The sequence below is a fragment of the Eretmochelys imbricata genome, chromosome 25, assembly GCF_965152235.1.
Source record: "Eretmochelys imbricata isolate rEreImb1 chromosome 25, rEreImb1.hap1, whole genome shotgun sequence".
NCBI classification, from domain to species: domain Eukaryota; kingdom Metazoa; phylum Chordata; order Testudines; family Cheloniidae; genus Eretmochelys; species Eretmochelys imbricata.
In genome coordinates this window covers 13,831,041-13,851,714 of record NC_135596.1, presented here as the reverse complement: position 1 = coordinate 13,851,714, position 20,674 = coordinate 13,831,041, and the positions used below count along the sequence as shown (strand labels likewise).

The 20,674-nt window shown below is 42.9% G+C and overlaps 1 protein-coding gene across 19 annotated transcripts in view; it reads right to left on the bottom strand.

The window, feature by feature from the left end:
- Positions 1-20,674, bottom strand: part of GNG7 (G protein subunit gamma 7) — a 128,830-nt gene that overhangs the window by 7,496 nt on the left and 100,660 nt on the right. For 13 of the 19 annotated variants that reach the window (XM_077841859.1, XM_077841852.1, XM_077841858.1 and 10 more), the window contains 2 exons: positions 7,683-7,722; positions 2,762-2,880 (listed from right to left, as the gene is read on the bottom strand). In XM_077841859.1, coding sequence (XP_077697985.1) covers positions 2,762-2,842 — 81 coding nt within the window. In that variant the 5' untranslated portion in view covers positions 2,843-2,880; positions 7,683-7,722. The remainder of the gene's footprint in view (positions 1-2,761; positions 2,881-7,682; positions 7,723-20,674) is intronic. The other 6 variants (XM_077841868.1, XM_077841867.1, XM_077841866.1 and 3 more) reach the window with 1 other exon arrangement.

Genomic DNA, 20,674 nt, shown 5'->3' with positions numbered 1-20,674 from the left:
ACCATCACTGTTTATTTGCACAGCACCAGTACCCAGCTCTGGCTGGAGTCTCGGAGACTAGTGCAATAATACAAAAAGTACTGAAACCCTAGGAGTCATGGCAGGTTTCTAACACCAACTGTCACTAGCCACCCTGACCAAATATGTGGAGGGGACAGTAACTCTCTTCTGCAATCAGTGATAAGGTCAAACCTCCGGCTGAAACCAACTACTCACACATGAAGCCCTAAGGAACAGTAATGACTCCTAATTCCAGAGCAAACGGAGGGGAGAGAGATTATCTTGACAGGAGTCTGACAGTAGGTGGCTTGAAAGTCCTGGCAGTGATCCTAAACCTTTCAGCTGATCTATAAACAGTTTAAGTGAACTGAATAAGGAGGAGGAAGAGAGACAACGGGGATAATACTTAGTCCTGCCACGAGTACAGGGGACTGGACTAGATGACCTCTCGAGGTCCCTTCCAGTTCTATGATGCTGTGTGATATTCTGTACTAGAGGTGTGCAAACTATTGAGGCTGGATGCCTCAGTGAGTTATTCATGAACAGGAGAGACGTGTGCAGTCAATCAGCATTGTGATGCACTGGTGGAGCATAAAACTTGCAGTGTCAGGTCCAGCTGAAGTCATTCATTGCCCAATTCTCTGAGTACCTAATCCTCCATCCTGCCATTCTCCTCTCCCAACTTGTTCAACAAAACGTTGGCAGTGGAGCGTCAGAGGACTGGCATAGGATTTGCATTTATTTTCACAGCTGACGTTTTAGTAGTCACTCTTCTAGGAAGCCCACCTTTTTCTCCCATAATAGAAACAGGAGTTCACCCACGTTTATTTGCAATGCAGAGAGACATTTCACTCATTTTAGCTGTGAAACATCCAGAGAAGAAAACGGAGGATGTAGAAGGAAAAAAAAAAAAAAAGACATGGGGGAGACATCTGACCCACTATCTCACAGGACCAGCAGATCGATTGCTTGGACAAGGCTTGGCTCGTGGCTTTAAAAACCAAACAAACCAAAGCTGACCTAGACAGCACATCTTCTCCATACATGCTACATAGTGGTATGTTGCAGTCCCGCCGTTGTTGTTCTTTCCCCCAGCAAAGGCTCTACAATAAGCACAAAGATAGGTAACTACACCCACACCCTTCTTGCTCTTCACCACACATGGTTTTGGATCTGAAAGTTAGAGATGCTTAGTAATACTTGGAGACTCAGCAATGTCTGTGCCAGGGAGACCTGTAATTTGTTGAGTCTTCCCCAAACTGGCCTCTCAGATCAGTGCATCACTGTAGTCTGGAAAGTGGTGCCCCTAAAAACAGCTACAAAACCTCAGGCTGGATTTAAAAAAGAAATTCCAAAGCAGTAGCAGCTCCCCCCGCCCATCAAAAGCTCAAGATGATGAATCTATCCCTGCAAGAGTTGCTGAAACTGACAGTCAAAGAAAACATTCTTCAACCAGGAAGCATTTAAATCTTAAACCAGGAGGAATTAATGTATATTTAACCAATATTTTAGTTTTTGGATGGTGATGAAAGACACAGTAAAGGCTTTTTTTGCTCTGCTTGCTGACAGGAAGTGATTTTTCATGAACACTTCTCTGCAGTTACCCAGCCACCCACCCACCTTCCCTCCGCTCCCAGGAAGCTTCACTTCAAGCCACCGACAGCAGAAACATTACAACCTTCCTGCCCCTAAAAACCAGTGCATACAAAGCAAATCATTTTCCAGATTAGAGCAACACTGCTGGCCTTCTGGCCAAGTGCAGTTCTTCCAGGGCACAAAAGACCAGGGTTCTACGAATGATCTTGTGTGTCTTGTTCTTCGGGGTGGAAAGGTCAGGAAAGTCACAGGAGATGACTGAGTTTGTAGGCAACGAGACAGAATGACTGCCCAGTGGGGCCAGTTAGTACAAGATGCTAATGCACAAACTAGCACCTGTACCCTTCAGCAAAAGCTGCCCACTGGAAATCACATGCTCAGTGGAGATACTGCAGCCTCCTGGAGGGCTGAGAGGAGCATGGATCCCAGAACAGAGTAAAATCCTTAAGGATCCACTCTCCAATTTTCAGGAGGCATGGTGGGCGTGAAAGAGGGTGCAAAGGACATATTCCCTGTGCCCAAAACAAACTCTTCAAGAATACCAGGATAAAATGCCTCAAATCAGAGCGTAACGTGCGTGTGTGTACAGAGATGTTGCATTTATTTTGTATTCTAAGACACAGCAACGACAGAGAAGCAGCAGTACACCAGAGACCCTTTCGCAGAGGTTGTGAACGGTGTTCAGGCAGGGTAGGGAGAAATAAAAGTTGAGATGGTTTGCGGGGTACTCATTAGGAAGCAAAATTCACTTAACAGGTGCTGCAAAACCCAAGTCCACTAGAGAGGTTACAGCAGCATGTGCCTCTGCTACAGGGTACTTTTAGTGCAGAGTTGAGAGAACTGGTTCTGCCCACTGCATGACTGTAAAGGTGACTGAACGTTTTTCCAAACAAGCATGAACAGAGCAGTCTATAAAGCATACAGCACTTTATCCAGAGGGGCAATATGCAGCCGTTCCGAAACAGTGTCTGTCCACAGGAGTTAAAGGAAGCTTGATAGCAAAAGGCCATGATTCAATAGCAACATGGAGAGGGCCTAATTTATGTTTTCGTAGCCCATTCCGGCACAGGTGAACAAGCATTGTACATAGAGGCCCTCTCTTCCCCTCCCCATAACCATGGAGAGAAAGGTTACTCGTGCATGCTACTCCTGATCCCCTTCTCACCTTGATCCTCTCAATTCCAGCCTCGATACGGAGTTGCTCCACCAGCTTCCGGGCCTGTGCTATGTTGTTAGTCGTTGACATTGTCTGCCATCAGTTCTAGCCCCCAGCACTTGAGAACGCTACAACAAAGCAAAACGAGAGAGAGAGAAAGGTTGGATTTAAGAATCGAAAGGTTTACTCTGCGCTACATCCTCTCGGAAAGCTGGAGAGGGAGAGTCCTAAAACAGCAGAATTTCACCTTCTTGTCCACTTCTTGTCTTCTTCACACTGACCCTAATGCAACACATAAGATGTCATTCTTCAGAACTGCAACAAGACACCCATATAATCACTCTGGAAGAGATCCCATGTAATACATTCTGATTTTTTCCCAAGTTCCCTTTATTCGATACCTTTTATTCAAAACGTAATTCCTGTGCTCCTATTTATATATTATAAGGGTCTTTTCAGCAAGGGAGAAGCTTACTAACTACAGAGGAAAGTGAGAAGACTATAGAGAAAGTGCTGCCAGATGCACAAATTAAACAGACTGAAAAATTAACAGGAATATTTTTCTGTTATCTTAGGTGAAACATTTTTAGTTAGACGAGTCTCATTGTTTCCTGAGGTTCCCACTCCTCTTGTCTGTCTGTTGTATTTACCAGTTGTCTCATCTCACACTGCCTCAGAGCTTCCAGTCTAAGTGACTGTTTCTCTGCTCGGTGTGTATGGTGCCTTGCACAGTGGGGCCCTGATCCATGATTAGGGCCCCTTGGCACTAGCACAATACAAAACAACATACATTACCACCACCACCTCACCCCCTGCAATTTTTAAATGGGTGTCTTTGAAAAGCAGAGTAAGATGCTCAAATGGCTCCATAAGGGAGAAGTCTCCAGTGGGATCTGAATTTAGATGGATAGTCAAGGAGCGGAGGAGACCCAAGGAGGTTCTTCCAGATTGCAGGAACAACGAAGGAAAAGGCTCTCACACCAGAAAGGAGGCCAGTGCTAGACAAGGAGCAGAGAAGTCAGTCAGATGAGCTGATGCAAGGCAATTACAGGGATATTTAGAGCATGTGTCTCAGATGAGGTCTTGCAAAATAAGGACATGAGTGCACGTGAAAGCCAAGTGCACAAGAACAGTGCCAGTGGAGGTGACATGTTTCAGAAAAGGTGGCAGCATGGTTCAGAGTCACAGACAGCAACATGAACAAAATTATTATCTGTTTTCTGAAGTATGACCTGCTCAGCTGCCCTGGATGGAGGGTCCAGCGCAGAAGGGACTGAGACCTGGGTACCATCAATGCTGCAGAAAGTCAAATGCACTGGGGGACTCTTATGACATGGCGAGGCTCCACCACAGCTCACAGTGTTTAGCTGTGCAGTGCAGACACAAGCAAGGTTCCAACCATGCGACCGCCTTGGATTTTAAGAAGGCTGTAGCCTGGCTCAGAACAAACATGGTTCCAAGGGGCTGCACAGCAAAGCAGAGGCAACAATTTAACACTGTCCAGGACTACTACATTCATCCCGTGAATGAATTTGCAGAGCAGAGGCCAGTAAAATTCAGGGCAATCAAAGCAGAGTAACTGAATACCCCTTCTTAATGGCCAGAAAGTAACAAAAACAATGTTGGGTGCAATCTACTTATCAGCAGGTTTATTCAAATTAAAATAAACCTCTGCTACTGCCTTCCACGTCTGTTGCTGATAAGCAACTTGGCAGTCCCCTGGTGTACGCTCATGGACGCAGCATGCGATATCCAGTAGTGTTACCCTCTGCTACAGTTTCAGCCTGACCCATTTGGCAAATTCTGCTCCCTGATACCAGCCACTGAACGGTCCCACAGGGTGCTGCTACATTTGTATTACAGAGGGGTCATCCGAAAGAGCCTCCTGGGCATCTCCTGACCGTGACTTACCCATGACCTGAAGGAAACTGTAGAGAACTGAGACAAGAGGGAAGGATGGTGTCAACACTGCCTCCTCTCTTGCAACTCCCATGCCGATTGCCAAACCCCCGATAATTGCAATTGAACTTAAAATCAGACCAAACACCAGGCTGGAGATGAACCACACTCCCAGATCTCTAGTCAGCCACGTACGGGAATCCTGGTGTGCTAGCTTTAATCCACAATTTTTCCAACTCAGACAGCTTCAAAGCAGACACTAAAGTGCTCTTTTTAAGAGGGAAAAACAGGCATCTGTCCTGCTTAAAAATATCTCTCTCAGTCTAAATATAGACATTAAAAGGGTGTATTCTAGACCAGAATGGCATGCTCTGGGCATGTTTTGTTTGGCAGAATTGTGCAATCCTCACTGAACTTTTAGATCCATGACAAATTCTACTCATGAATTTTGTTTTGTAACATCCAATGCTGAAGAAAAACAAATGGTGTTTCAGCCAACATTACTAATTCTATTATTAGACTACTCCCTAACGCAGTAGGGAGGAATTTATTTGGAAGTTTCCTTCCCTATACACTGGAACATGTTATCATTATCAGGGCAAGGTACCAACCCTTAACATACGGTTACTGGAGGATCTGTAGTCAACAACATTTTAAAAGGGCAGGCAAAGCTATTTTTTTTTTTTTAAGCTGGTGGAGGCAAGTCAGCTCATGGAGAATTTCTGGTTTCTCAAGAAAAGAAAAAGCCACAGAGAAAATCCAGGTGGTTTACAACAGAAAGTAGGTCTTGCCCCAAACTGGTGGCTCCTGCAACTACTCAAATCCAAACTCAGAACTCTGCAGATCAGAGCATAATGGTATCTGGAATTAAAAAGGGATGGGATCCTACAAAAATCTTAATCAGCTGTCTCAGCACACTACCCTCACAAGACCCAAATGTCACAATCTTAAAACCTTTGCTTCCCCGCAGTACAATCTGCCTGCTTGAGATTGCCTCTAAGGGTGCTTGGCACAGCTTTAACTTCTATGACTCAGCACTTTTCTAGACCCAGTCTGACTAGGGAGAGCGCGTGCGTAGGACGCTCCAAGATTTGATCTTTTCCCATGATAAAGCAACCACAGATCCACCACCCGCTCACACATACAGAGTTTTGAAAATAGTTGCTTTAAAAAGTAGCGTTTCTAGATTGTACCAACATAAGCTGGTAGCTGCAAAGGGCAGCTTACCTTGAACAAAGTTTGCTATTGTCATGTGAAGAGCTACACAAGAACTGCTAGTCTCCCTAACAAATACTGACAAATTCAGAATAGGAATGCCAGTGGCCTGTGATGCAACCTTGTATCATTTATAGGAAGCAAACTTATTTAGCACTGAGCTCTTATACGAAATTAAGCCAGAGTTAGGTATTAATTAGTAGACTGCCAACGTGTCTGTGGCATTAACAGTGCAAAAGGCAGGCTAGTTTCCCCTGCCCCTTGCTGGTTTTAGTGCAGCCAACAGTGTGTCTGGATCAGTGATGTCTCATTTACATATCTAAAGAAAGTAAGTTATAGCCTGGTGAAATAGCCTATTAGGCAGCAGGACCATTATTAAAAAGGCAACTACAGCGGAGTACTTCCTACAGCATATGCAGTGGTATTAGGACCAGGGAAGAGAACTGGCAAGACCTTATTGCAAATAAAGTAGCCAAAGAGTCATTGTTAAAATATTAATTGTTCATCCGGATAGGACTTATCACAGAGTTGGAGGGGGGAAATATAAGCAATCAGATGCCTTTTACGTTTGCAACAGCACAAGTCACCTGCTTGTATCTTTACAGCTTTCTGTTTATGGAACACCACTGGTGAATCAGCCAAAGCCTGTTTAATGAAATTATAGCAATACCCTGAGCAGTGCATTGTACTAAGAAGTGCAAGATCATGCACAAATTTGAGCTTATTTACATAACATTCAGCTTAGTTTCCAGATGAGGGACATAAATCTGACACAGCAAAGGACAGATGCACCGCACCGTTATCTGCCTCTCATGCTAGCTTTACAATTCTTAAGCCAAAAGTCTAAACCTTTTGCAAAGGGTAAGAGTCCTTACTCCTCCCTCGCCCTGGCTTAAGAGGGTCTATCTGCAGGTACACACTGTCCATCGACAGCAACAGTTTGCAACACAGAACTAATGAGTGTATGTCCTTCACTTTTAACCCATAGGCGATGTTTCATTTAGTCACTTTAGGAAGTGCAGAAGAAATCCCTCTAATGGTTAATTTGGGAAAAGCCCACAAATAACTCATTCTTTTGAAGGTAGGCAGATTTCCTTCCACTGCACTATACTATTTTGTGACAAAAAACTCCCCCAACTGATGGGTATAGTAATAGGACATACCAAACAAACATTAGAGAGCAACATACTCCACGTCCTACCAATTTCAAAGCAGACCACCACTAAGAGCCATTGCTGGTATGTTTATTAGTTTTATTGCAACAAAAAGATGAGGTAGGCAAAACAGCCCTGCCCTAGAGTTTCCAATCTAAGTTTTAGATGGGACACCAAGAAGGGAGGAAGGAATACAATCATAAGGATATTCTGCTTAGATAAGTGCATGAAGTACTGGCCCATACCAACATCTGCATGCTTCTGCGATTTAATGGTTTGAGAAAGTGCAGCCTAAAGGTTCCCTTAAAATAAAGAATGGAGAGCAATATAAACCCATCTTTGAAACTATTCAACACCAGAAGGCAGCAGGCTAGGCATGAACTATATTACTGTAACACTGTTGAGAAACTGATGCTGAAGATCATATTTCCCTAGGAATGTTCTTCTGGTAAGTCCCAAGTAGAGGAACAATTGCTAAAGATGGAGAACACCCTAATGAATATGGTAAACCTTGCTTTGCTTATTCAAGCAATAAAGACACTGAAATAATAACTAGAAAAGGACATGAAAAAAAAAGACCTGAAGAAGAGCTCTGTGTTGCTCGAAAGCTTGTCTCTCTCACCCACAGAAATTGGTTCAATAGAAGACGTTATTTCACCCACCTTGTCACTCTAGTATCCTGGGACCAACACAGCTACAACACTGCAAAAGAAAAATAAAGATCAAGCATCTTGAAGATCAATACAATGCATACAACAAAAGGACCCTGTAGATTTCTGCGCTGTGATGGCACCTTGCAGCGTTCTTATGGCTGGGCTGTGAAACGGTCCACGTTGCCTCGGTACACCCAGGAATGCAAGCTCAGAAACAGACTGGCGTTTGAACCAAGTTAACCCATGTTTAAATGACAAGCCCGGTTTACAGTTATCATGGTAGAAAGATCATTTTTGCAAGTCACTTTACACCACCTTTTTATTTTGCGTCTTTTCTGCTTCACCAGTTTTTTCATAGTCTAACTGCATTCCTGTGAATGAAAGTAAATCCATATGGCTCTCTACGTGCAATGAAACCAGTTGCCTATTGTAATGGGATACAATTGCCATCTCAACCGGGATTGTGCAGCTTCAGGGCTGAAAGGAGGATGCTGAGATATAATCTGCTCTGTTTTGGGGGGAGAGGGGTACAGTATCTTTGTATTGTGAAATGTATATGACAGAACTAAGACATGATTCCAACAGCAATAACCACGAATAGCAACAGTTCAGTGCGCAAGAAACATAAGTCAGAGTAGAGACGATGCACTATATGCCACCAGTGATAAAATGTTTACAGATCAAAACTACATTTCTATACAGCTTTTCAGCATAAAGGCTTCCAAAGTGCATAATAAAAAACGCTTACCATGACTAGAGTACTTTGGAAACAAAAAGTGCTATGAAAATATCAACTAGACCTGACTGTCGTCCAAGAGTCAAACTGGGGGAGGGGGGGAAGTGGGACAACTTCTCTACCTAAAATAATTCCAGAATAGCTGAATGGTTCTGCTAAAATGATCAAGGTAGCACAGTTGATAGATACTGTACATTTGTCATAATGAGGCTTCAGTGTTAACTGAGATTAATTGTCTTGCTTTATCATCTGCAGAGTCAAAATGACAAGTATTGCATGAGGTCACATTTGGAGAGTTTTCTTCACGGTCATAGAGGCTGGGAAGTTTTTTTAAATGAAAGCTTAAATTCTGCACAAACTAGCGGGGCCCAGAGAAGTGCTGGCAAAGCAACTACACCAGACCAGACCAGACCAATGTTGCTCAGGTCTTGGTCAAATAGATGATAGCCCCATGTTTCAGATGGGGAAACTGATGTACAGAAAAGGGACTTGTCCAAGGTCACACACAAAGTGACAGAGCATGGATTAGAAATCTGACGTTCCCTGGTTCCCAGTCCTGAGTACAGTTCACTGCCTTAATATATAGGGATTACAATCTACCACTTCCATTTCCTCTTGTTTTTTCCTACCCCCCCGCCCCCAGATGTTCTGGTTTAACTTGGATTTAAACTTGGAGAGTGGTCAGTTTGGACGAGCTATTACCAGCAGGAGAGTGAGTCTGTGTGTGTATGGGGGTGGGTTTTTGGAGGGGGGTGAGGGAGTGAGAGAACCTGGATTTGTGCAGGAAATGGCCTAACTTCATTATCATGCACATTGTGTAAAGAGTTGTCACTTTGGATGGGCTATCACCAGCAGGAGAGTGAATTTGTGTGGGGGGGTGGAGGGTGAGAAAACCTGGATTTGTGCTGGAAATGGCCTAACCTGACGATTACTTTAGATAAGCTATTACCAGCAGGACAGTGGGGTGGGAGGAGGTATTGTTTCATATTCTCTGTGTATATATAAAGTCTGCTGCAGTTTCCACAGTATGCATCTGATGAAGTGAGCTGTAGCTCACGAAAGCTCATGCTCAAATAAATTGGTTAGTCTCTAAGGTGCCACAAGTCCTCCTTTTCTTTTTGCAATCTACCACTGAAATTCTCTGCAATGGAATGTGGCAGTTGCTTGACAGTGCAGATCAATGATTCACAACTGTCTGGACAAGATGACAGTGAAATTTATATACAGCAAGGAAGTCCAGGCCTAATATGCAGTGGGACAGATTGTGAATTAGTGTAATAGATCTTGATGCTCTTTGTACTGACAAGGTGTGCAAGTCAAGCAGCGCTCCTAAGTCAAAATAATGGTCTCTTGAGAAAGCTAGCACTTGTCTAAGGAAGAAAACCTACCCACAAAATGCCAAGGACCAGTCTGATTACTTTAGTAGCTTCAAAGAGTATTCCAGGTACTTATGATTGTTGTATTGTTTAAACAGACTGAGAAGCAGCCTGTCTTGTCAAATGACAGTAGTGAAGGAAATATGTCCACGCATAAGGGTATGGGAGCTTACAGTTGCACAGTAAAGGAGATAAAACCTTTGCCTTGTTACAGAGCAGTTCTTACAGTAGTTTGACACGTCATATGAAGCTCCATCCGAAATGGAGGTGCTGTAAACATAAAAAGCGTTGGTGACATTCACCGAGTAGGAATAGTAAGAACTACCTTTCCCCAGCAGCATTTGCAACCCAAACACTACAGTGCTGAGCTACTGCATGAGAACCAGAAAGTGACTCAGCTAGTTTGACTGTCCAAGCTGAGAACGAACACACACGTCTAAGCCACATGCACAGTGAAAAACAAGTTAGATTTTTAAAAGTTGTGATGTTCTTCTGTACCTTGAATACTAAAATTAGGTAGAAAATGGGCTTCAACTATGATTTTGTCACTTGAATCTGTCCCTTTATCTTTTGTTTTCTGGAGAACAGAGTGGCTACTTCTGGCTAGGAACATGGCATGAAAAGTGAAAGAACACAGTCTCTGTGTTCTACAGTCATTAAAGCCTGATCCTGAAATCATTGAAGTCTGCAGGAACTGTGTATGCACAATGGGAATATCAGGTAGATAAGGGTGCAAGACTGGCCCATAGTTTTTATAGAGGGCATTCAAATAATTGTTCCCCTCCCCCATCACCGCCATACAGACCACCTTTACATACAAAACTAACTCAACCATGTTTGGTTTAGCTTGAGTTTTGGACCTTAGTAAACTGAAGTTTTCACACGTTTACAACAGAGTTGCACTAAACTCATCACCACAGGTTGACAGTGCAGTGACTGAGCTTTGAACCCCCCAGACTGATGCCCCCCGTATCTGTTAATACACTGCGGTCATGTATTAACAAAGAAGGTGTAGATCGTTATTATATCTAGTAGGACCATGGGTGAAAAATCCTAGTTTCACTTGGGATTATCTACAGATAATCTGACCAAAGAGTTGCTTTGTAATTCTCATCAGATCAGTGCAGAAAATTTAGGACCCACTCTGCAAAGGGTCAAGAGCCCTCAACTCCCATTTTATGGGCGTGGGCTCCAGTTTGTAGAAACCCAGCTAGGTTTCCTTAATACGAGTATGCAAAGGGACTTTTTGAAGCTATGTGCCATCCTAATTTCTGTTAACTTTTGCCAGTTTCTGGGGTTTGACATCACTACTTGGAACAAACACACCAACTGGAGCTCTGACATGCATAACAAAGGGAGACAGGCATTGTTCATGCCTTTGAGTGTTAGTTGTGTAATTCTTCAAAGCCCAGATTCTTTGTTTTAAAAATACACATTTCTACCATCAGAGTCTCCTCCCCATCCCTCAAAAGAGTAACCACTGAATATTTCTACTATATAAAACTACTTCAGATGCTACCTCTGGCCTTCGTGCACAACATGCATCGAACGTTTCCAAGTGCACTTAATACCTGTACTGTATCTGAATAAAATGTTCAGATCAGCCTCACCTGAAAGCTCAATATGTTCTGGTTCACTCAAGAAGGTACATTTGAAGTACACTTGAGAAGTAAAGGCCCCTCTACATTTTACTTTCACAGTCAGATGAAAGGGAAAGTTAAATTTCACTGACCATTATCAGTTATCCTGCATTTAGCTTCCTTCTAAATTAACTTCATTTTCATTTCTAACCTAGCAATTGGAGTCATGGGGACGGGATGATGAAACTTCATCTCGAAGACCCAGCCGGTATTCTAAGCCTGGACGGCATTTCAGTGCAGGTGCACCAAGCCATTGTTAAGATATGGAGTTATGAAACTGAATACCTTGCTTCTCTCGTCAAGGGAACTACATGCCTTGTTATAATCTAGGATGCTTTACATGGAAAGGCTGACAAATGCAAAAATTCAACACAGCCTATGGAAGAACTGGAACTCTGGGAGCTATGCTGTAGATCAAGATATTTAGGGGTTGTGTACACTAGACCGATTTTTCTGATTTCCTATCATTGCTACCACTGGACGTGGCACTGATGAGAGCATAGACAAGGTGTTGGCAGTCAGCGTGTTGTCTAGACCTGCTCTGGGGAGGGTTAGAGGACAGTTGTTAGAAGGCTGGCAGCCCCAGTTGACAGTAGCACTCCCACCAGCCAACGTTACCAAATAGCGTAGCTGCTAGGGGCGGGGAGCTTGTATGGACTCCCCTCTACGATTAGAAAGAACTTGGTGGGACCACAGGCAAGTCACTTAACCTGCCCAGGCCTGTTTCTTCATCTATAAAGTGGAAATGGAAATACCTGCCCATCTCATAGGGATATTGAGGGTTAGTTAAATTTTTTTAATGCACTAGGATGATAAAGTCATATTAACCCACCTCCGTAAAGTCCTCAGTGCTATGGAGAAAAGGTGCTGTAGAGAAGGCCAATGATTTCTTACTGCCGATTCATTTTAAGTGTAGGGAAGAAATAACTGCTTAGACATTCCTCATTTGCTTCCAGACTCTACGGTCAGTCAGCCAGCAGCTGCTCACCTGGGCTCCTCTGCAGGAACAACTACAGCTGCTGGAGAAGCAGCAGCAGCACTGGAAGTTAAACGAAAAGCAGCTTTGGAGGGAAAACAGGCGGCCTAAGAAACAAGCACTGCAGCTGGGTGCATTTCTTCAGCTGCACTGTATGGCTTCCAAGCCCAATTTCTAGTACAGCATTGTAAACAATTCAATGAGAAAGCTAGTATTTATTTCCACATCAGGCAGACTTACGTTGGAGATTTAGCCAAATACAAAATCCCTCAGCTACTGGAGCATAAAGCAGTTATGCAACTCAGATTATTACAATGCATATGTGCTGCTCTTCCATTGACCCAACATGCACCCCATTCAACACACACATTGCACCCACTGATAGCAGTCCCCTCGTTAAGCAAGCTACAAAGGCTGCTATAACTACAGATCTGGTCATGCATACTTCCAGTCTGAGCTGCATGGTAGCAGTGTGTTCCCAGGCTTTAAGAACATCTCAATTAGTTTCTTTGAAAAGGTGGAGGATAGTTAAATTGCCTCTCAAATTGAGATTGCTGGAATGTTTCAGGTAGCCAAGCTATAATACCGGTCACATTCCAGGACTGCTTTGCCAGACAAGTATTGAAAAAAAGATTTCCGTTACCCTGGTAAATAATTGACTAAACGCGTCATTAGCAACTGGAAACCATGAACACAAAAGATCCAGCAGCTTGCTGCATAGCACATGAAAGGCTTGGATTACTGTTTCAGGACCTTTAAGAAGCCCAAATAAACTTTTAAAGATGTCATCCGTAGATTTATAATGGATATGTAAACTCCCAGCGTGAAATCCTTTGGAAGAAGACCTTATGGAAGTATGTTTGAGCAAAGCACTTTTGATCCTAAGATAGTTCATATCGGAATGAGGTTTAGGCCACATCTGATCCTCCCTCTTTTTCCCTAAGGAGAACATTTTTAAAGTGTTGTGTACTTGGGAACACAATTTTAAAGAGAATAAAGGGAACACAAAACAGTCAGGACACCTGGGCTGTTCTCAGATCTCTGCCACTGATTTGTGGTATGACCTTGGGCAAATAATTCTCCCACCCAATGTTCCTCACCTGTAAGTCAGGGATGATACATTACAAGAATATAGATAGAGGCACGAAAGAATATTTAGACTTCTGTCTAGGAAGACCTTTCCTTTCTGTGTCATCTCTATTCATGACTCTGCAAAGGCAGAACAGAACTGAAGACTGTTCACATTCCATAGACTGTTCTGCTTTTGCTGAGAAACAAGGTAGAGGAGGGAATATCTTTTATTGGACCAACTTCTGTATCAGGTTTTCTGATTTCCCGTGTATGGGAGCATGTGGTGATTTCTTATTTGAAGGGGTACCTTCTGAAGTATGTAAGGTGCAGGAGATGGTTCCTCAGTTTTTCTGAAGTCCTCCTGCAGAGCTGTTCAGCATATTTGAAGTTGTATCGAGTGGTCAGAGGGATAAAGACGGTAAGTCCTCTGGGGATGATGTTTTGTTTCTTGCATCAGGAAGCAGATGTTTCTGTTTACTCTGACTTCCTTCTTCATGTTGTGAAGTTTCCATTTTAAACAGCAAAATTCAGTATCTTTCATGTTGTTTGCAGCACTGTAGCTGTGTCGGTCCCAAGATATGACACACACAAGGTAGGTGAGGTAATATATCTTATTACTACTAAAAAGGCAGCCATTGAGAGAGATGGCAATCAATACAATTAATAACGTGTATGTAAATACAATGTAAGTATTGCACCAATAGAAGATATGACCTCATCTACCTTGTTTTTGATAACCTGGGACCAACAAGGCTACAACACTGCAAACTGCTTTCCATTCATGACTCAGCAAAGCGATGCAATTGGAAAGAAATCTCTTGCCTCATTCCACCTTTGCCTAGGCAGGTTTTAACTCTTTGGAGTCCTGGGTCAGAGAAGGGAGAGATGGAGTCGGAAGACAGTGCTTCTGCAGGGAAAACAGCCTGAGCTTCAGAAACGTTGCATTAGTACATGCAAAGTTAAAACACTCCTATATGTATATTCACGTGGTCATGTGAGCAATTACAGCACGATTAGAGTCATAAGCTTCAGAAAGTTAGGCAGCCTTGAAGTTCTCTGCCTATCTCCAACAGCACAGCACTCTGAAGACGTGAGAAAGGGAACAAACTACAGGTCATGATCAGCCGGTCATTGAAGACTCCATGTTGAAGAGGTGATGTAAGCTTAGGACACATGCTACAGCAACAAGGTAATAACACTTCCCACATAGCAGCAGCAGGACAGACCTGTGGAAAGAACAGCATTGCTGCACACTCCTGAATGCAAGCAAAATACTACGAAGGCAGCTGCTGGGAGAGAAGGCGATCAACGAAATTAAGAATGTGTACGCAAATACAACACAGGTATTGTACTAACTGGCAATGTTTGGAATCTCTTTAAGGAAACAAGTGTTGAAAGCAGTGAGGAAGGACTGTACAGTCTTGCAGCAACCAGGCAGTAAATTGAGAATGGGGGTGAGGAACAGAGCAGCAATAAATAAGAAGCAGGAACAGAGCAGGCAAGCAGAAAGAATTTTGATATGGGGAGGGTTGCATGAATTCCAGGCAAAAGATAACAGCAAAACTGATCATGAAAAACAAAGAGCAAGTCCCAACAGCAAAGCTAGATTGAGTTGTGGGAAGGCCAGAATCCACTGTTTTCAATTAACAAAATATGCAGATCAGTTAACTGAAACCCATCTCTCACACAGGATATAAAACAATCTCATTGGTGTATAGAGGCATGTGATAGTCTGACACCACTGCCCCACAAACCAGTTCTTTTGATCTAATGACTGGCTAGCAGTTAGCTGGAGAAATCCTTGCAGAAACGTTCCCATGTAATTGTGACAGAAAATCAAGTTCCATCAATAAATCAAACAAAGTAAAGGCTCAAAATAAGGCTGATCTAAAAGCAGGTTTCTCTATTTAAAATACATAAATTCCCTTTAAAGGGTTCAAAAACCTAACAGTTTCTTCAGAGTTTAAATTCTGATCAAATGCTTAGCACAATGTTTATTACTGCTTACACACCAACATACATGTTGATTTGTGATCCATAAGTTGCAATGCAACAAACATCTGAAAAATGATATTTAGTCATGAAAAAAACAAGAGTCCCCAAAGCCTGGGATCATTTCAAATTTGTTTGGTTTGTTATTCCCATGAACTATAGAGAATCCTCTGAGTTTCTCACTACAGTTTCCCTATTCCCAAAGCAATTTTTCATGCCCAAGGTAGTTTACAATTCTAATGATTTCAGAGTTTATAGCAGAATGATTGCTTTGCTGAGTCACAAACAATGCAGGGATACCAGTGATTATTGCATTCAGCTGTGAGAAATCGTGACTCAGTACATTCAAGATTCAAAAAACAAGATTCAAAAAAACACCCTCGGACTCCATCTTAATTTGGCTTTTAAGGATTATTTGCCCACTTTCATACCCCCGACTCCTTTCCATCAAAACACCCTGCCTGTCTGAATATAGTCTTCAAAATTAGCTCAGGAGCAAGAGACCTGAGTTCAGTTCTCTGTTCAGTACTGTAACATCACTGTAGTGGCAAATGCGTTAAGTGGCAAATTTTTCTGCATATCTTGGAGTCTAGTTTTTCCATTCTTCCCCCAACATCAAGAGCATTCAAAGTGATGCATGATCCTCCTGCCAATCCTCCTGGCGTTCTCTTGATGTAGTGCAGTGTTTAATATACAGCATCCAAATTAAGAGGATGAAGCTGCAACACTCAGAAGCATACACGGAAAAACTACAGAGAAACCTGACTTGTCCTGACATGTTTTTATCTGCAAGGTATGAGGTGACATTCAAAGCAGTTTAATCATTTACCTTGTATAAAATGGAATGCTCAACAACAAATCCCTTTCTCTTCTATGCAATCAGTGCCACCTCCACCCTCCCACCCACAGGGTGCTCTCAAGCTTAAGGACAGGAAGTATTACAGTAGGAAATAAATATGCATTGATCCCTCTGGTTTCAGAATTCTTCCCATACTTCTCATAGCTGGGAAGTAGCCACTCCTAGCTGGCTACATAAACAAGTTAACATCTGAGTTAACTGCTGAAGCTATGTTGGGGTTTTGTTTTTTTAAAATATTAAATAAAAATAACTTAATTCTGATAGATGTTTCTGGATGTCACGGAGTTCAACATGCTACATGAAAAGCATCTCAAGAATGCACTTTGTGATGCTGAGGAAGCTTTGCTTTGGTTTCACATCCCAAATCTCTGAAACTGACTGAACTGTCTCCCACACATCCTACCATCAAGAGCTGATGGAACTGGCCAGGGCATAAGCTCAGCATTTGCACCCTGGGGAGTCTATTTATGAAGTAGATGTCTAGAGAAAGAGGTTTGAGAGAGAAGAACACATCGCTCCTTCAGGATCTCCTTTGGCTACTGCCTCTAATTTACTGCAATTTGTAAGCCAGGGGCTGCATGTAAGTATTACAGCAGAGTGTAATTCCACCTCAGGACAGGAAAACTCTTTAGTACGAAGAAAAGGAGGACTTGTGGCACCTTAGAGACTAACCAATTTATTTGAGCATAATGCATCCGATGAAGTGAGCTGTAGCTCACGAAACCTTATGCTCAAATAAATTGGTTAGTCTCTAAGGTGCCACAAGTCCTCCTTTTCTTTTTGCGAATACAGACTAACACGGCTGCTACTCTGAAACCTGTTTAGTACAGGTAAGACACTATTAGCAAGTTGTGGAGCTGTGTAGAAGTGTGCACACTCACACACTCAGACATAAAAGCCAGTCCCCCATGTGAACATCTTTCTGCATCAATGACCTAGCACTGCTTTCATCATCAGCACTACACTATAAAAGCAATCTTGTCTGGCAGTCTGAAGTAGGTTCTATACTTCATTTGTGCCCAGCAGGGGACAACCATCAGGGAATTACAGAAAAAGGGTACCTGCAAATTCAGCCTTGTTCCCTCCCTTTCCCCTCTCACATTCTAATTGCAGATACAAAGGGCACAAGCTAAAAAGGCATCAAGACTATAGGGAAGCATATAGCTTAGTAGTTTAAAAGCTAGGATGGGGAAGCCTCTGACTCAGTGGCTAGTTAGGATTAACACCCTGAAAAGACTAATTCTCATTTTAAAGCATCTTAATTTTGCAGTGTTCAATAGAGGGGACAGGCCAGTTTTATAGCTCAGAACAAGTCTGAGATGAGGCACCATCAAATAATGCCACAGTATGTACATACACCCACCCATTTTTACCTTCTTAACACATTCTTAGGGCCAAGCTTTTCAATAGCAGAGCCCCCACAACCAGGGCCAGATTTTCAAGAGCTCAGCTTCCATTTAGATACAAATATCAGTGGATAGATTAGGTGAGCTCTTGAAAATTTGACCCTTATTAAGGGCCAAACAGGAGTTTAACTCTGGAAAATCTGCCCCATAGTTGAGGATATGGGGCACTTGAAAGTCTGGCCCTGATTGCTGCTTGCTGGGACTACTCTGGGGAATTTGAAAATCCTCTCACATCTAGGAATGGCTTCCTCAGAACATTGTTTAGAGCACATTACTCCTACCTACAATTCAAGCTAGGAGAAGGGTAGCACATAGAGTGAACACAACGCTCCTTCCAGACAAAAACAAAACAATCCACAGATCTGTGGTTCAGGAAGAGCATACTGAATCACTGGATTCTGAAGTCCCTGTAGTTCAGTGTAGATACTAGAACAAGGAGTACTTGTGGCACCTTGGAGACTAACAGTGTAGATACTGTGTCCTGCATCTCTTGAAAGATAGCCAAAGCAGTAGGTTATCCACCAATCCGTCCCTATACACCACCACCACTCAGAATGACAGCATACCTGCCTCAAATATTTACAAGACAATGGACAGCCCTCAGATATCTACCCCAAACACACTGCCAAACTCATCCATTTCATCCTTGCCCATAACCATTTTAAATTCAACAACAAAACACTTTGTCCAAACCATGGGAACAGCCACCGGTACTAGGATGGTTCCCCAATATACCAGCCTCTTCCTGGGCCACCTTGAATAGGAATTTCTCACCAAATGCACCACAAAACCAATTATATACCTGAGATACATCAACGGTATTTTCATCCTCTTCACAGGTGTTAAACTCTCATAGATTTTCACCACAACTTCAACTACCACCACCTGTCCATTAAACTCTCTCTAGAACACTCCCACACCAGCATCAACTTCCTGGACATCATGATCAGCTTCAACAATGGAACACTACAGACAACTATATACACAAGAAACCCACTGATCACCACACCTACCTTCATAGATCCAGTAACCGCCACAAACACACCAAGAAATCTGTTATCTACAGCCACACACGATACCACAGAACATGCTCTGAGGAGAAGGTCTCGGATATACACCTTAACACACTCAAAACCGCCTTCACCCCTAGTTGTCATTTACCACCCTACCCTGGAACCCATACAGGGTATCAAACAATTACAATCCATACTCGATGGGGACCCCATCCTGAACAAAATCTTTCCTGAATCCCCTCTTCTGGGCTTCAAATAACCCCCCAACCTCATCATCAGAAACAAGCTCCCCACAGACCAGGACACACCAACTCATAGCAGCACCAGACCCCGCCAGAACAGATGCAAAACCTGCGGACATATCTCCACTGCTACAATGATCAGCATTCCTTTCAAGATCCATGGGTCCTACACATGCCTGTCAACATGTGGCGTACCTCATACAGTGCACTAACTGCCCCAACAACTATGTGGGTGAAACCAGACAATCACAACGCTCTCTAGAATAATCCTAACACAGGAAGATGATAAAAGACAAACACCGTATCACCTGTGGGTGAGCACTTTTCACAAAGCTATCACTCTGTATCTGACCTACCCATCCTCAAAGAAAACCTGCGCAACACTTTCAAAAGGAAAGGAGTACTTGTGGCACCTTAGAAACGAACCAATTTATTTGAGCATAAGCTTTTGTGAGCTACAGCTCACTTCATCAGATGCATACTGTGGAAAGTATGCATCCGGCGAAGTGAGCTGTAGCTCACGAAAGCTTATGCTCAAATAAATTTGTTAGTCTCTAAAGTGTCACAAGTACTCCTTTTCTTTTTGCGAATACAGACTAACATGGCTGTTACTCTGAAACACTTTCAAAAGATGAGCCTGGAAGCTTAAATTCATAACTTTGCTAGACACTAAAAATCATGGTCTTAAGAAAGACACTGGATTTATGTCTTATTACAACCATCTATAACCCACTAACCCCCCTTTTGTCCTAGGACTACAGAGGTGTTAACGAACCACTTCACCCTAAATGGTCCCTTAGAATATGTGCAAAAAGAAAAGGAGTACTTGTGGCACCTTAGAGACTAACCAATTTATTTGAGCATGAGCTTTCGTGAGCTACAGCATCCGATGAAGTGAGCTGTAGCTCACGAAAGCTCATGCTCAAATAAATTGGTTAGTCTCTAAGGTGCCACAAGTACTCCTTTTCTTTTTGCAAAGACAGACTAACACGGCTGTTACTCTGAAACTTAGAATATGTGCTAACTTCTTATGCTAAACGATCTGTTTGAACTTGTCTTTAGCTGTGACTCTCTTACTCAGGTCTTGCCTGACCTGAGGAAGAGCTCTATGTAGCTTGAAAGCTTGTCTCTCTCACCAACAGAAGTTGGTTCAGTAAAAGGTATTACCTCACCTACCTCGTCTCTCTAATAACAATAGGGATTCAATCTGCTTTTCTTATACATGCTAAAACTATTTTTAAATCACAGTGTCTCCTAACATGGTTTTTTTTTTTTAAAAAGCGAGGACAGGTCTCCAAAGAAAATCCTTGCTTGTAGATCACTGACCTGCACTGACCCTGGAGGAAAAAAGTGCTCTTCCCACACTGCTCCTGGATGACAGCCAGGAGTGCACTGGCAGCAACTAGAGAAGCAGAGCGGGACTTGACATGAGGTAATGCACATGTTACTGAACTGATTCTTAGCACCAGTCTTAACCCAAAGCAAGGCTGGTGCTTCAGGAAAGGAGGAGGGGATGGAGACTGGTAACTGAGTGTACACTCATTTGGTGGTTATTTCTTTTAACAATGACCTCATGCTTTTTTGGAACAGAGAGTGGCTGTTGGCTGATGGCTTTTACTTCTTGTCTCGGGAGAACAAAGCAGGCTCCATTTTTCTTTTACACTTCCTGCATCAGTAGCTCAACAGCTGA